Source organism: Triticum urartu, chromosome 1A, assembly GCF_056163025.1.
Source record: "Triticum urartu cultivar PI428250 chromosome 1A, HENAU_Tu73, whole genome shotgun sequence".
In the NCBI taxonomy this organism is placed as follows: Eukaryota; Viridiplantae; Streptophyta; class Magnoliopsida; order Poales; family Poaceae; genus Triticum; species Triticum urartu.
In genome coordinates, this window is record NC_141873.1 from 546791633 (window position 1) to 546809579 (window position 17947).

At 42.2% G+C, this 17947-nt stretch overlaps 1 protein-coding gene and 1 long non-coding RNA gene across 2 annotated transcripts in view; one reads left to right on the forward strand and one right to left on the reverse strand.

The window, feature by feature from the left end:
* The window catches only part of LOC147992487 (uncharacterized), a 285776-nt gene that overhangs the window by 226190 nt on the left and 41639 nt on the right, over window positions 1–17947 (forward strand). The gene's annotated exons all lie outside the window — the stretch shown is intronic.
* LOC147992491 (peamaclein-like) lies at window positions 10692–11768 on the reverse strand. Its single transcript, XM_087540681.1, has 4 exons — window positions 11669–11768; window positions 11547–11588; window positions 11405–11435; window positions 10692–11153 (listed from the first exon to the last, which is right to left on the reverse strand). The coding sequence occupies exons 1-4, from the start codon at window positions 11723–11725 to the stop codon at window positions 10972–10974; spliced, it is 312 nt and encodes a 103-aa protein (XP_087396807.1). The 5' UTR covers window positions 11726–11768; the 3' UTR covers window positions 10692–10971.

The following is a 17947-nucleotide window of genomic DNA, read 5'->3' on the forward strand; positions in this document are numbered from 1 at the left end:
TTCCTCATTGTGTTTGATTTTGTTGCGGGAGTGCCAAATGGCCCACATGATCGTAATGATCAGTGGCTTGTCCTTCTCTGAGAAACGATCATGACATAATATATCCCTCACCCAAGAGTCTGGATGGAGCCGAGGTAGATGAAGATCAAACCATGACCGAGCCTCGTGCCAGAACCTCTTCGCATGCGAATAGTACATCAACGCATGTTGGAGGTCTTCATCTCTAGCTAAGCAGATATTGCATCTGCTAATCTCACTTATATGCCGCCTCTTGAGTGTGTGCTCATCTGGAAGAATGCCGCGGATAACTCTCCACCAGAACACCCTCACCTTCGGGACAACATTGAGCTTCCAAAGTGCAGACCACAACTGTTGATCATCCCGTGAAGTACCGGTATCCGCCCCTTCCTCTAGAGCTAAACGCTCTTTCTGAGTCATAAGAGCACGGTACGCCGTCTTGACAGTATAGTTGCATGACTTATCGAGCACCCAAGCGAGAAAATCTTCACCACCGCCTTGCCTCAATGGAATATTAAGAATGGCCTGGCATCTGGCGCAATGAAATTGTCTCGGACCACCTGCTGTCGCCATGACCAGTTATCACTATCTATCAGATCAGAGACCTTGTCGAGTGTGGTAGGCGATGGTTGCAGCAGTGGCATCATGGAGATGATTCCCGGAATCCATCTGTCAGTCCATATAGAAGTGGATGTGCCATCTCCAATTCTTTTGATCAAACCGGCTTGGAGAGCTTCCCTGCCCGCCATAATCGCCCGCCAAATCTTGGAAGCTGACTTGGGCAGCGTAGCATCCATGAAATCAACTTCCTGGAAATACCGTCCTTTTAGCACCCTTGAGCACAATGTATCCGGCTGTGTGAGCAGCCTCCACCCTTGTTTGCCCAACATAGCTAGATTAAACTGGTGCATGTCCCTGAAGCCCATGCCCCCTTTGCACTTTGGCGTCGTCAATTGTTCCCATGAGACCCAATGCATTGCCTTCCTATCAAGAGAGCTGCTCCAAAAAAATTCTTCCATTGGGGAGGTAACACTCTTGCATACCTTATTGGTTAGAAGAAAAGTGCTCATACTAAACGTTGGTATGGATTGCACCACTGATTTCATCAATGTTTCTCTGCCTGCACATGCCAATAAACGTTCAGACCACCCTTGCATCTTCCCTCGAGCCCTGTCACCAATGTGGTCGAAAGTTTCACTTGTGATGCGCCCCACAACAGTAGGAAGACCCAGGTACCGCTTGCTAAAGGCCTCAACCTGAATGTCCAGCATCGCCTTGATTGTTTGCCGCACCGAATCAGGGGTGTTTGTACTGAAGTAAATTGCACTTTTGTCTCTATTAACCCTCTGTCCGGAGGCATTGCCATAAATCTCCAGAATCGTATTCAATCTGTCCACACTTTGTCCACTTGCACTGATGAATATAAGACTGTCATCTGCAAACAATAAATGACTGACCCAAGGTGATCTGAAGCTAGCTCTGATCCCCCTGTCAATATATCCCCCATCATATGACTTGATCAAAGAAGATAAGCCCTCTGCACAAATTAGAAATAAATATGGTGATACGGGATCTCCCTGCCGCAAACCTTTTGAAGGGGTGAAAAAAGGAAGAAGCTCCCCATGGACCCGAATCGAGAATCTGACAGAAGATACACACTTCATAATGAGTCTAGTAAAACTCATAGAGAAACCCAATCTCAACATGATGGCCTCCAGGTAGTGCCATTCGACTCTATCGTACGCTTTCATCATGTCAAGCTTGACCGCACAGGAATAATTCTTCCGCTTCTTCCTCCGCTTCATTGTGTGCACACTTTCGTATGCAACTAACACATTGTCGGTGATCAAGCGTCCAGGAACAAAGGCACTCTGTTCTTCACTAATAATTTCATCCATAATACTCCACATGCGATTAGTGATTGCCTTGGCAGCAATCTTATACAGAACCGGACAGAGAGCTATAGGGCGGTATTGAAGAATTGTCTGTGGATGCCGTACCTTGGGAATAAGAGTGATCAAAGTGTCGTTAAGTCCGGTAGGCATGTCACCCCCATTCAGAAAATCCAAAACTGCTCGTGTCACGTCCTCCTGGATAACACTCCAGTGACGTTGATAAAAACCCGCCGTAAACCCATCAATGCCCGGGGCTTTGGAGGCCGCCATTTGGAATAGAGCCTCCCTCACCTTGGTTGCATCATATGGTTTATTCATAAGATCATTCATAGCCTGTGTTACTTTCACCGGAACAAAGTTCAACAAATTATTAACATCATAAAAACCTTGGGACTCATACAAGTTCTGGTAAAAAGCGTGCACTTCCTCCTTGTCCTCTCTTTCTGTTGCACAAACCGAGTCGTCCTGACGCCTGAGACCGGCAATTCTATTTATGCGTTTTCTCACTGCTGCTTGTGCTTGAAAGTAGGAAGTATTACGATCTCCTTCGCATAACCAACGGACACGCGAGTGTTGTTTCATCCATATCTCTTCCTGATGCATAGCCTCCCGGAGTTTTGTGACCGTACGTTTCTCTTCATCTGTCGGGCCACGTCCAACAGACTCACTCCGGAGCTTATTCAACTTTCTCTGAAGCTGTTTCACCGTACGTGTGAGGCACCCGAACTCCTTTGCTCCCCATGGACCAAGAGTGCGCCTGAGAAGATCAATCGAATCTGATATACCTTGCAGTCCCGGGGCGCGAGCATGACCACGCCATGTTTCTGACACAAGCTGATCACAATCCCTGTGTGTTTGCCAAACGTTTTCATATCTAAACTGCCGTGTATGCTGAGATCTACTCGGCAGAGAAGCTTGCACATCCGCTACAACAAAACAGTGATCCGATTCACATGCCGCAAGATGCTTCACTCGGATATACTCATAATGTTGCCGAAACTCCTCATTTGCAAAGGCTCTATCCAGCCTTGCTTTGACATTGGACAGGCCAGCTTGCCTGTTATCCCATGTGTACGCACAACCTGACCAGCCAAGGTCTTGTAACATACAGTCATCTATAACCTCCCGAAAAGCTCGCATCTGCCCCTCCGGCCTGGGTGTTCTACTGAAGTGTTCTGATGCGAAAAGCGTCTCGTTGAAGTCCCCCATGCACAGCCACGCCGAGTGTGGAATACCGAATAAGGTGCGCAGAAAGCGCCAACTATGATGTCTGTTTTCCACTCTAGGAGCGCCATAAAATCCTCTGAATCGCCACTCCAGAGAGTTTTGATTCAAATCCTTCACCATCACATCAATATGACTGGTACTAAAATTCTTCAGCTCAACTGAAACATCCTTTGTCCAGAACAGACCAATACCTCCGCTCAACCCTTCACCGTCGACTGCATAGCAGCCACTGAAACCAAGTCCATATTTTAGAAATTCAACACGCCTGCCTCTAATCTTTGTCTCCATGACGAAGAAAAGAGAGGGTCCTTCTTGCTTCACTAAACTGCGAAGCTCTCGAACTGCCTCGGGGTTCCCAAGCCCCCGGCAGTTCCAACTCATGCATCTCATTGGGACGGGCAGGACCGTGCCGCGGTCTTTGCCGAATTTTCAGGTGTAGGCTTCTTCTTCTTTGGCTCACGTGCAAACTCTCTCCCCTCCCCCTCCTTGTCGTCCAGCTTTCCATCAGATATGATTGGGTCCTCTAAATTCTTGCTGTGTTAGCCCTGGCCCGAAGTAAGGAGGAGCTATTGTTTTGGTTTGTAGACTGGATTCGGCCCCTCCTTCCTCTTATACTGTTGCCTGTTCTTCACAGGTGAAGTTACCTCTACCCCTGCATCTTCCTTAGAACAAGAATTCCTAGTATTGTTTTTGCTGCTCTGCTCTGAATTCTGGCTCCGGGAAGAGTTGTCACTAGTGGCTGGTTTTTTGGACTCGTCAGCAGCCCTCAGCTTGGCCCCGAACGGCAAGTCGTCATTTGCATCTCGGGTCCCCGGTGTAGGGCAGTGCAGCTCCGAGTGTTCAAGGCGGCCGCAGGAGAAGCAAAAGTAAGGGATTTGTTCATACTGAATATCATAGGGATCAACCCTCTTCCTCCTGGCCGAGTCAATTAATATCCACCTTCTCAGAGGCTTGTCCACTTCAATGGTAACCCTAGCCCGCAGATAGCCCCCGATGTGATCAAACTTTGCTAGCTGCGCCTTGGGGTCAATCTGTCTAGCAATAGGTCCAGCCCATGCATCATCACGAAGATTGTATGGGAGGTTTAAAACCCTAGCCCACACTTGGAGCTTGTCAAATTTCTATTCATCCGGCCTCATACAATCTTCAAACTCCGCTAGAATCACAACGTTTTTGTTCAGGTGCCACGGTGATCCACTCCAAACTCGATCTCTGTCTCGTTGATTCCCAAACTCAGCCACAAACATGTTAGGACCAGCAGAGCGGAACTGTAGTCCCCTTGGATTGCCCCAAGCCGGGCGAAGGGTGTTGGTGATCGTCTGGATATGGTACAGATTATGGTGCAAGATCTTGCCTGCCAGCAACCACTTCGCCGGGCCTCCTTCCACACGATCATCCAGAACCAGAGGCGTGGCTTCTTCTTCAGAGATATCCAACTTCCCCGGCGCCTCTTTCAGATGTGTTCTTGCTGACCGAGGGGAGCCCTTCCCCCCATCCTTCTGGTTGGCGTCAACAGGCTGAGATGATGCCATCGTGCCCGATCCAAGCCCCGCGCGCCTCGCCGACGAGATCAGCGAGCGCCGTCGTATTCCACGTCGAAACCCTAATCGCCGCCGCCAGAGGCAGGGGTCCTTAGTTTCGGGGAAAAAACTCTTGCGCAGCTTCGCACCACTACTGTTTGCCGGCTATAATAGTGCGGTACACGCGTAAGGATTGCCGATGCTGTACATTAGCTCGACTATATTACAACTCGCACCATCCGCTCCTCTACAGCGAACCAATCTGAGCCGGCCTTACCTATCGTTTTTTTTCTCTTTCCCATGCGCAGTGGTTCGTCCTGGCATGGAGCGGCAGTTGATTTTTCTATTGATTCTCCAGTTTTCTATTGTGCTTTTTCCTTTTGTTTTTTTTTCTTTCCAGATTGATTTCATTGTTAAATAAATAAATTCAATTTATTTTATTTTATTTTTTCTACTTATTTTGCTATTCACCACTAGTTTTAAATATATTTCATTTTTACTTACTTATTTTATTTTAAACATAAATAATTTATTTATTTTTATCTCTGGTGTAGAAAAATGTTCATTCCGTACTTCAAGAATGTTTATCGCATTTGAAAAATGTTAAACATGTACTCCCTCTATCCCGTAATATTTCATGAGATGTTCATTGTGTATTAAAAAATTGTGCATCTTTTATTTAAACATGATCGTCATCTATTTCAAAAAACTTCATTGTGTTTCAAAAATGGTCCAACATATATTTAAAAAACATTCGTCATGTATTTTATAAATCATCTTTTTTAAAAATATTCATATTGTATTAAAAAATGTCTATCATGTATTAAAAAGCTTCATCTTGTATTTTAAATTTTTTAAGTATGTATTAAAATATGTATTTAACATATGTTAAAAATATCATCATGTCTATAAAAAATATTCTTCATGCAATAAGAAAAATGAGTATTCCCATTAAATGTTTTTTGATGCATATATAAAAAATATTAACCGTGCATCAATGAAATGTTCATCATGTATTCCAAAAATGTTCTCGCAACAAGTGGCTGTCTCCGTGCATCATGGTGGGCTTATCCATTTAGCGCAGGATTTTGGTCCAGCGACATTCCAGAAGCTTCTGTACGACCCCCCCCCCTTCGGGAACCTTCTAGAAGTTCTGATGCTCTCGTTTTTCATATGTCTTTTTTCCCTTTTTTCAGAAATTTCAAGAATATGATCTTGTTTTGCAAAGTTTTAAAAAATGATTAAAAATTTCAGATGCTTTCCGCATTTAAAAAGGTTCAAAGTTTCAGAAAAAGTTTATACTGTAGAGAAAATGTTCCTCAAATTAATAAAATATTTGGATTGGCAAAAAAATTGCTTTTAAACACTTTTCATACTTTTAAAAATGTTCTCAGATTTGAAAACAATATAAATTTCCAAAAATAGGTTCACAAAAGAAAAAATGAAAATAGAATTTTTTAATTAAAATAATTAACTGTTTCAAAAAAAAATCGCAACATTACGAAAAATGCTTACACTTTGTAAAACATGTTTATGTTAAAAAAATAATCCATGAATGTTGAAACCGACTGAAAAAATGCTATAAAGGAAAATCAGACCCAATACCTAGGTTGCTGCAGTGTGTGCTTGTTGCAGGGCCTCGTAGATTGGTTTGTCTATGCGGGGACCTCCAATGTATTTCTTTTTGTATGGTAATACATGTCTCATTCATAAGAACAAAGTACAAGTCATGTAAAGGTCGGTATGTTAAAACTGAAAAGATGGCAGAACATCTCCGCGTTTGACACCAACGCACGTCATCTGTCTCCAGCACCACTGAAGAAAAGAATGATGGATCACCTCCTCACCCGAGCTCGACGACCCGAGCTCGACGCGGCTTCATCGTTGATATGCAGCTTTGTGGACCTTCAAGGTGGCTCACCAAAAGTGAAGCCATCACCAAAAGTGAAGCCATCACCAAAAGTGAAGCCATTGCCATTGAGCGAATCAGACTGGGTCAAAACCCCGGACACGCCATCGAACTCCAGATTTGACACCCCACCATGACTAAGACACCGAAGGAGGAAACCATACCTGACATCCACGAACCACGAAGCCAACACACGTTCCGTCTTCCATATGTTGTCGATGCAGACCACAATCTGCATCCGCTCCTGGACTACCTCCCAAGCTCCGCGCCAACGCTGGAGAAAACGCCGTCACAACGGCGGAACCCGAGAACACATGTCCACCACGAGGATGCCGTCGCCGCTACGCCATCCTTAGTTGAACAGATTGGTTTCCAAATCCATCCCCAACCATAGGACCGATGGCCTCATCAGGAAAGGATCCGAAGAGTCTTTATTCAGCACCGTCATCGTTGTCGTCGAAGCCAAGACGATGAACAACCTAAAAACCTAAACAAGGGAGTAAAAACGATCCACACGCGTGGATCCGGCGATCCCCTCACCATCAACAACCGAGGTTGCCGGCAGAGGGGAGTCGTCGGAGGACGGCACTGAAAGATGACCCCTCCTGACGATGACTAGGGTTCCAGCCACTAGGGACTAGAGAAAAACGATCTAATCTAGCGTACAACGACGACCTCCGGTGTATTTGGCTATCTATTTGACTGCAATAGGCCAAAAATGCTATATAGCATCTAGTGGACTGACCCAGTGGCAATTGCAGTTTTTTTTTTCTGAACCGGGTTTTTTCTTCCTTCTTTTATTATTTTATTATTTTTATTTTTTATTCGTTTTTCCTGTTTCTTTTGTGGGTTTTTTGTAACTTCAAAATTTTCATAAAAAAATATAAACTTTGAAATTGCTTCTCTTTTAAATAAAAATGTTTGGGTTCCAAATTTGTATTCATGTTTTTCAAAAAATGTTCAGAATTTCAATATTTTGTTCATGTTTTTATTAATTTGTTCACTTTGTTCAAAATTTATTCACATTTTCCAGAAGTGTTCCAAAATTTGAAATTTCTTCACATTTTCAAAAACTGTTCAATATTTTGTACAGAACTTCGAAGTTTTGTTCACGTTTTCAAAAATTGTTCATGTTTTTTTTCCAATTTTGTTCATTTTTTTAAAAATTGTTTAGAATTTAAATATATTGTTGATGTTTTCCAAAATTTGTTCACTTTTCAAAAATTGTCCGGAACTTTGAAGTTTGTTCAAGTTTTCGAAAATTGTGCACACTTTTTTGGTATGGAATTTGAGAATTTTGTTCACGTTTTTTTGGATAAAATACATATTAAAAAAGATTTGGTATTTCTATATTTTTTTCATAATTTTCAAAAACTGTTCAATTTATAAAAAAATCAGAAATTTTAAATTTGTTCACTTTTTCGTGAACCGTACTTGAGAGTTTCCTACCTCATACGGCTCAGAAATTGCTATCTGAATTTCCTCTATCTTAACTGAATTCGATTTATCAAAAATCGATCCAATTTGTTCTTGGGTTAAGCAGAAGAAATTAATAGAAAGTCGGAGTTTTGTTCAAGTTTTCAAATTTTGTTCACGTTTTTAAGATAGTGTTCGAAAATTCAAAAAAGTATGGAATTTCAAAATTTGTTCATGTTTTGAAAAACTGTTCACAAACTCGTTTGTTCAATTTTTTTCTAAAATAATCACGTTTGCCAAAACAAGTTCCAAAATTTAGAAAAGTGTACAGATTTTTGTGGAAAAATATATGGATATGATGTTGTAGTTAGTTCTTAAAAATTTGTGGTGCCCATTAGTCACTAACAGGCATCATGTGGGGCGGCTAGCTACCCGCATTTTGTAGCGAGGGGTCCCTAATTCGATCGCTGGTACTGCACGCTTCTTTTTGCGAATTTTACACTGCTCGCTACAGTACCACAAATGGGATGGCCCACTCACGCTCCCCGCCTGTGCGATCCTTCGCCAATTTGCCGCAACGAGCGGCAGATAGGAGGTCCTCAAATCACTGCGTGCGTATGAGACATGGAATCGAAAGATCAATCGATCCAATTCAGTCAGTTTACTTGTGGGCCCTTGTTTGGGCTAATCACGCTAGAATATTTTAAACGGGTTGAATGGCTTCGTGCTTGTGCATTGACCTTTGATGAGTTCAGGTTTCACATTTTATTGGGTTCATCTGAACCCAGCAGCTGTGGACTAGCACCTCTCCTGTTCATAAGGGTGAGTATATGTACGTACGTGTAAGCTTTACGTCTGTAAAGATGTAGACATAGATATAGACGTACGTCGTTCGCTCGCGCATCCCTGTGCAAAGGGTCGACATTACGACACAGTGAGCGGCGGATAGGGTTTTCCGTGATTTGACTCGATCGCTTGATTTGCTTCCTAACTCTGTGACTCCCCACAACTGTATCGTCTTCCCCGTTCAGTCGTTCACCCATGGCTCGGCCACCGGAGACATGCTGGCAAAGGCAGATCCCAGTCCGAATTCAAGGTATTAAGATCACATCACCATATCTTCTCCGGATCCCTCTTGTGCATGTTCAATCTAGTCTGCCTAGAAATAGAGCTTTAATCATCTTTGTCCTAGTTTTCTAACTGCATTTTCGTAAACTTTGATTGATCTAGGTTATCCAAGATACTTTTCAAAAAGAAATCAATCGCTAGCCACCAGGTTCGGATAATGGTGCTTCCATTTCCAGGTATAAAAATAATGGTACTCCCTCTAATACGAAAAAATGACGCGGGTATAAAGGTTGCATCAATTAATTCAGATTGGAAAGAGTAAATGTGGACAACAGATTAAATATCGTTGCTGCAAGTAGTATCCCTAAGCCCTATATTAGAGAGAAAATAACTCAGATGGTCCGCCTTATGATTGGATTGATCGGAAGAGTATGCTGATCAGAGTACATAAGAAATCCTAAGAAGTAAGGTGAGATTACACAAAGATATTTAACCAAGGAACCTTAGACCGGTGCCTAATTTTGATTATCCACTGAGGGTCATTGTCTAATATACAGTGTGGACGAATATATGTTTACTACCACTCACATTGATGATGTGTTTTTTTTTGCTTCATGATACTTACTTTAAACTTGTCAAACTGACTTGTAGCTTTGTTTAATGTTTTCGGGAAGATGAATGAGAAAACTGCAATTAGTTTCATCCACCTGGTATGTATTGCACTATTTGTTTTTAATATAACAATTATATGCAATTGGTGATATAATTATATGCGAATGGGTGAGGGAACCACCGAAATCTGTCAGGATCGATAATGATATTCAGATCTTTTATGGAGGCGATGGGGTCATGGCGGTCATCTCGACCAAGCGGTGGGGTGGCGGCAAGGCTGAGGGTGGTTGTCGGAGTGGGAAAAAAATGAGAAACAACCAGAATTAGGCAATAGTCAGGCTGCAAGGAAGTTTTAGCGTGGCGGTTGGGTTTCCGCCACGGTGTTTTGGCTTTTGGGTAGCCTCCAGAGGTGCTGTAAATTTGTAGCAGTTGGGGCTGGCCAATTTTTTTTGCAACATCTACTGGCCTTTGGCCCAAAATGCCCTAAACGATGAATTTTTGTGCACGACAACATTTTTACATCATCTATTGGAGATGTCTAAGGCAAGATATACCATGAAGTTAAATACAAGTCTAGAATTTATCACCGCACCAAGTTTTGTAAACCCAATTATTTTCTTTTCTTCCAACTAAAATGATAGTATCCCCCTATTAAATTTTCACGTCATTTCAGATGCTTCCCTTTTGTGGGTGTGCTTTATCGAAGGAGGCACATAGCATGTCAACTTGTTGCTCGGATCTTCGATGTCTCTACTTGGTGCACCCCTCCCCTCTCCCGCATGACAACACACACACCCGCGCTGCAACAATATTAATCCATCCTCTGTTTCAGTATGCCTTCATAGATGGTAAAAATGTAGTCCGCCGTGCAATGCACAGGCGCTAAGGGCATGTTTGGTTGGAACTTTGCTTTAGTTTGTCATCATTATTATTATTTGCGAAATTTGCCTCTTACACGTTTTAAGTACATATGGCATATGGGTCACCCACAAAAAAGTACATATTGCGCTTATTTGTCCAAATAAAGAAAGAAAAAGAACTTGACTATGCTGTGGCTAGAACCAGACAGTGACCTAACTTGCCAGACTTGTCTATAAGATGTGTGGCAAAGTATGGCTGACAAGCAAACAACACATAGATTGCTACAAATAGAATGATAAATTCATGAAGATATTTTGGCCTATCTCCTATTTTGTATCCAATAATAACACAAATCTTGTATTAAACAAGTCAACTTTATTATCAATACTTTGTTCGATACAACAAGACTGTAAAACTTGGAGGCCACACACGACTTGCAGGCATATCACGGGCACTTAGGCTTGCCATCCTGGGTCTTCAAGTTGTTGTAGCACGGGCATTCTTCCTTGTTGCCCACCGTGCCGGACGGAACACACATGCACCTCTTGCAGCAGTAGTTACAATAGAAATTGCATGGTTTCTTGTGTGACGTAGCTGAGCAACGGATCTTGCATTTCGCTGGGCATTCTGTTCATCGTGCGCAACATATTAAAAATAAAGAATGGCAGTTATATTTGACATTATTATGACACGATCATGCATATTACTTTTTATGCTTCAACAAAAAAAGTTCCATGTCTTTCCTCCTAGAATGCTCATGTTATGTGGAATATCTGAAGAATGTTTTCTTAATTTTACAATGACTTTATAATGATTGACATGCATGGACTTAGAATTTTGTTGTATAATGATTTGACAAATGTAGACAGATTTGTTACCTTTTAAAGGAACAGATCCTTCTGCACCAGCCTAGATCAGAAATTCAAATACCAAAATCAGTGTTTTGATACAAGTACGACATAATTCTTGTGACTTATTTGCTGTTTCACCAGCGCCATGGAAATAGTACAGTAAACATACCGGTTTGTATGATTCTACGTTCATGCTCCCGGATACCTCAGCCTAAAAAAATGATTGCAACTCATGGTTAAACATATGTTTCCATCAACAGTTTATATATTGAGAGAGAGAGAGAGGGGTACCACGAAGAATAATGCAAGCAAGAAAGGAATGGAAAGAGTGCGTGCAACACAAGCCATGCTTCTTAGTTGCACATGTATGCAATGAGGATATGATCTTGGGGAAACCTGTTGCTGACCTTGGTATATATAATATCCAGTTATGATATATTTAGATGCATTCTAGATATTAGTTTTAACTGGCAATTAAAATTAAAATCTTCCAAATTTTGACATTATTGTTCACCAACTTATCTATTGATACACCTGTTTGGTGATAAAATCATTTAATAGATTGATACCAAAATCTAAATTTAGAAGTCTGGTATGGAGTAGAAGATAATTGCGCGATCCAAAGGATCCATAATGTGATATATTTGACATCGACCTATTAATTCATAGATATCTTTTAAACTAGCTAAGGAATACGGTCAGTATCCAAAGATTAACAAGCCAGTCAAAATTAGTGTCCACACTTTCATCTCTACTATTATCTGTATTATTAAAGGGGAGTTGGTAGATTCTCTTCACCCCCTTTCTAGTTTTTTCCTCCCCACACTCCTGCTCTCCTTGGTTTTCTTTTATTTTTTTGGTAATCTCAACCAATGCCGCACAAAATAAAAACCAATGTAAATAGAGTAACTTTGAATAATCTAACCCAAATCAGTATTTTTCTCAAATTCACATATTGCATTAACTCAATTAAATCAAATAAAATATTTCCAAAATCTCAACTAAAACAAAACTTTCCTTCCCTTCCTCTACCCATGCCCATATCAGATCAAATCTTACCAAAACCTCAGCTAAATCAAATTTTTACTACTCTTCTCCTATCCAAACTCAGATCAAATCAATTCTTACCAAGATCTAGAATATACTAGGTGTGACGTATATGTTGGATATGATTGGTGTTGAACCACTAGAATATGTATGCCTCATTGCAACACACGGGAAATGAGCTTGCCTAGTAGGTCCACCTCACACCCTCCTCACCGAAATTTCTATTGACTTTTTTTACAATCTCAACCTATGCCGCTGTTGGGGAATGTAGTAATTTCAAAAAAAAATCCTACGCACACGCAAGATCTATCTAGGTGATGCATAGCAACGAGAGGGAAGAGTATAGTCCACGTACCCTTGTAGATCGTAAGCGGAAGCGTTATGACAACGCGGTTGATGTAGTCGAATGTCTTCACGATCCGACCGATCCTAGCACCGAAGATACGACACCTTCGCGATCTGCACACATTCAGCTCGGTGACGTCCCGCGAACTCTAGATCCAGCTGAGTGTCGAGGGAGAGTTTCCTCAACACGAGGCGTGATGACGGTGATGATGAAGCTACTGGCGCAGTGCTTCGCCTAAGCACTGCAACAATATGACCAAGGTGGGTTATGGTGGAGGGGGGCACCGCACATGGCTAAACAATGTCAACTTGTGTGTTCTAGGGTGCCCCTGCCCCCGTATATAAAGGAGCAAGTGGGGAGGCCGGCGAGCCCTTGGGGCGCCCAAGGAGGGGAGGAATCCTCCTCCTAGTAGGAGTAGGATTCATCCTTTACTAGTCCTACTAGGAGGGGGAAGGAAGGAGTGGGAGAGGGGAAGGAAAAAGGGGGGCGCCGCCCCCCTCCTAGTCCAATTCGGACTCAAGGGGGAGGGGCGCGTGGCTTGCCCTGGCCGCCCCCCTCTCTCTCCACTAAGGACCATCTAGGCCCATTAGTTCCCCCCCGAGGGGGGGGGTCCGGTAACCCTCCGGCACTCCGGTTTTATTTGAAACCACCCGGAACACTTCCGGTGTCCGAATATAGCCGTCCAATATATCAATCTTTATGTCTCGAGCATTTCGAGACTCCTCATCATGTCCGTGATCACATCTGAGACTCTGAACCACCTTCGGTACATCAAAACACATAAACTCATAATACCGATCATCATCGAACGTTAAGCATGCAGACCCACCGGGTTTGAGAACTATGTAGACATGACCGAGACTCATCTCCGGTCAATAACCAATAGCGGAACCTGGATGCTCATATTGGTTCCTACATATTCTACGAAGATCCTTATCGGTCAAACCGCATAACAACATACGTTGTTCCCTTTATCATCGGTATGTTACTTGCCCGAGATTCGATCGTCGGTATCTCAATACCTAGTTCAATCTCGTTACCGGCAAGGGTCTTTACTCGTTTCCGTAATGCTACATCCCGTAACTAACTAACTCATCAGTTACATTGCTTGCAAGGATTATAGTGATGTGCATTACCGAGAGGGCTCAGAGATACCTCTCCAATACATGGAATGACAAATCCTAATCTCGATCTATGCCAACTCAACAGACACCATCGGAGACACCTGTAGAGCATCTTTATAGTCACCCAGTTACATTGTGACGTTTGATCTACAACATAGATATGCTAATACTACCAGGACTAAGTTCATGATAAATTAAAGTTCAATTAATCATATTACTTAAGAACTCCCACTTAGACAGACATCCCTCTAATCTTCTAAGTGATCACGTGATCCATATCAACTAAACCATGTCCGATCATCACGTGAGATGGAGTAGTTTCAATGGTGAACATCACTATGTTGATCATATCTACTATATGATTCACGCTCGACCTTTCGGTCTCCGTGTTCCGAGGCCATATCTGTTATATGCTAGGCTCGTCAAGTTTAACCTGAGTATTCCGCGTGTGTAACTGTTTTGCACCCGTTGTATTTGAACATAGAGCCTATCACACCTGATCATCACGTGATGTCTCAGCACGAAGAATTTTCGCAACGGTGCATACTCAGGGAGAACACTTGTACCTTGATAATTAGTGAGAGATCATCTTATAAAGCTACCGTCGAACTAAGCAAAATAAGATGTATAAAAGATAAACATCACATGCAATCAAAATGTGTGACATGATATGGCCATCATCATCTTGTGCCTTTGATCTCCATCTCCAAAGCATCGTCATGATCTCCATCGTCATCGGCATGACACCATGATCTCCATCATCTTGATCTATATCAATGTGTCGTCACATGGTCGTCTCGCCAACAATTGCTCTTGCAACTATTGCTATCACATAGCGATAAAGTAAAGCAATTATTTGGCGCTTGCATCTTATGCAATAGAGAGATAACCATAAGGCTTTTGCCAGTTGCCGATAACTTCAACAAAACATGATCATCTCATACAACAACTTATATCTCATCACGTCTTGACCATATCACATCACAACATGCCCTGCAAAAACAAGTTAGACGTCCTCTACTTTGTAGTTGCAAGTTTTACATGGCTGCTACGGGCTGAGCAAGAAATGTTCTTACCTACGCATCAAAATCACAACGATAGTTTGTCAAGTTGGTGTTGTTTTAACCTTCGCAAGGACCGGGCGTAGCCACACTCGGTTCAACTAAAGTTGGAGAAACTAACACCCGCTAGTCACCTGTGTGCATAGCACGGCGGTAAAACCAGTCTCGCGTAAGCGTACGCGTAATGTCGGTCCGGGCCGCTTCATACAACAATACCGCCGAACCAAAGTGTGACATGCTGGTAAGCAGTATGACTTATATCGCCCACAACTCACTTGTGTTCTACTCGTGCATATGACATCTACGCATAAAACCTGGCTCAGATGCCACTGTTGGGGAACATAGTAATTTCAAAATAAAATCCTACGCACACGCAAGATCATGATGATGCATAGCAACGAGAGGGGAGAGTGTTGTCTACGTACCCTCGTAGACCGAAAGCGAAAGCGTTAGCACAACACGGTTGATGTAGTCGTACGTCTTCACGGCCCGACCGATCAAGCACCGAAACTACGGCACCTCCGAGTTCTAGCACACGTTCAGCTCGATGACGATCCCCGGACTCCGATCCAGCAAAGTGTCGGGGAAGAGTTCCGTCAGCACGACGGCGTGGTGACGATCTTGATGTTCTACCGTCGCAGGGCTTCGCCTAAGCACCGCTACAATATTATCAAGGATAATGGTGGAGGTGGGCACCGCACACGGCTAAGAGAACGATCACGAAGATCAACTTGTGTGTCTAGAGGTGCCCCCCTACCCCTGTATATAAAGGAGCAAGGGGGGGAGGCCGGCCGGCCCTTGAGGCGCGCCAAGGAGGGGGGAATCCTCCTCCTAGTAGGAGTAGGACTCCCCTTTCCTAGTCCAACTAGGAAGAGGGAAGGGGGAAGGAAAGAGAGGGAGAGGGAGAGGGAAAGAGGGGCCGCGCCCCCTCCCCTAGTCCAATTCAGACTCCCCATGGGAGGGGGCGCGCCACCTCCTGGGCTGCTGCCCTCTCTCTCCCCTCAGGCCCACTAAGGCCCAATACTTCCCCGGGGGGTTCCGGTAACCCTTCCGGCACTCCGGTTTTCTCCGAAATCACCCGAAACACTTCCGGTGTCCGAATATAGCCGTCCAATATATCGATCTTTATGTCTCGACCATTTCGAGACTCCTCGTCATGTCCGTGATCATATCCGGGACTCCGAACAACCTTCGGTGCATCAAAATATATAAACTCATAATGAAACTGTCATCGTAACGTTAAGCGTGCGGACCCTACGGGTTCGAGAATAATGTAGACATGACCGAGACACGTCTCCGGTCAATAACCAATAGCGGAACCTGGATGCTCATATTGGCTCCCACATATTCTACGAAGATCTTTTATCGGTCAGACCACATAACAACATACGTTGTTCCTTTTGTCATCGGTATGTTACTTGCCCGAGATTTGATCGTCGGTATCTCAATACCTAGTTCAATCTCGTTACCGGCAAGTCTCTTTACTCGTTCCATAATACATCATCCCGCAACTAACTTATTAGTTGCAATGCTTGCAAGGCTTATGTGATGTGCATTACCGAGAGGGCCCAGAGATACTTCTCCGACAATCGGAGTGACAAATCCTAATCTCGAAATACGCCAACCCAACAAGTACCTTCGGAGACACCTGTAGAGCACCTTTATAATCACCCAGTTACGTTGTGACGTTTGGTAGCACACAAAGTGTTCCTCCGGTAAACGGGAGTTGCATAATCTCATAGTCATAGGAACATGTATAAGTCATGAAGAAAGCAATAGCAACAAACTAAACGATCAAGTGCTAAGCTAATGAAATGGGTCAAGTCAATCACATCATTCTCCTAATGATGTGATCCCGTTAATCAAATGACAACTCATGTCTATGGTTAGGAAACATAACCATCTTTGATCAACGAGCTAGTCAAGTAGAGGCATACTAGTGACACTCTGTTTGTCTATGTATTCACACATGTATTATGTTTCCGGTTAATACAATTCTAGCATGAATAATAAACATTTATCATGATATAAGGAAATAAATAATAACTTTATTATTGCCTCTAGGGCATATTTTCTTCACCTTTTCATTACTATCTCCGATGAACGACAATCAATCGAAGGACGAAGACTAATGTGATTTTCATTATAATTTCACTTTTTACTGGTCATTTTGCATCCAGTTATCTTTCCATTTCATTGGTTGTTTTCCTTGATCATTATCAGGTCTATGATGATTTTAGTGCCCTTTTATATTATAGAAGTTAAAAGAAAGAGGTAATATCATTGGCGGTGCTTAGATTTGTCACCGATGTTCACTTTGGACCCTGAACTTGAAAAAACATCTAACTGGTTTTAAAACTTGCCATAAGTCTGCAAATTCAATTTATTTTACTTTTAATTTTTCTACTTATTTTGCTATTCACCACTAGTTTTAAATATATTTCATTTTTACTTACTTATTTTATTTTAAACATACATAATTCATTTATTTTTTATCTCTGGTGTAGAAAAATGTTCATTCCGTACTTCAAGAATGTTTACCACATTTGAAAAATGTTAAACATGTACTCCCTCTATCCCATAATATTTCATGAGATGTTCATTGTGTATTAAAAAAATTGTGCATCTTTTACTTAAAAATGACCGTCATGTACTTCAGAAAACTTCATCGTGTTTCAAAAATGGTCCAATATATATTTTAAAAACATTCGTCATGTATTTTTATAAATCGTCTGTTTTGAAAATATTAATATTGTATTAAAAATGTCCATCATGTATTAAAAAGCTTCATCTTGTATTTTAAAATTTTAAGTATGTATTAAAAATATTTAAAATATATTGAAAATATCATCGTGTCTATAAAAAATATTCTTCATGCACGAAGAAAAATGAATATTCCCATTAAATGTTTTTAATGCATATATAAAAAATATTAGCCATGCATCTTTGAAATGTTCATCATGTATTCCAAAAATGTTCTTCATGCATCTAG

What these genes read in the sequence shown, in the direction of transcription:
- LOC147992491 (XM_087540681.1), bottom strand. Translation starts at nt 11,725, where the DNA reads ATGGCTTGTGTTGCACGCACTCTTTCCATTCCTTTCTTGCTTGCATTA. An exon ending in TGCTTGCATTATTCTTCGTG is followed by an intron (nt 11,589 to 11,668) that starts GTACCCCTCTCT and finishes TCATTTTTTTAG; the next exon opens with GCTGAGGTATCCGGGAGCAT. An exon ending in AGGATCTGTTCCTTTAAAAG is followed by an intron (nt 11,154 to 11,404) that starts GTAACAAATCTG and finishes CACGATGAACAG; the next exon opens with AATGCCCAGCGAAATGCAAG.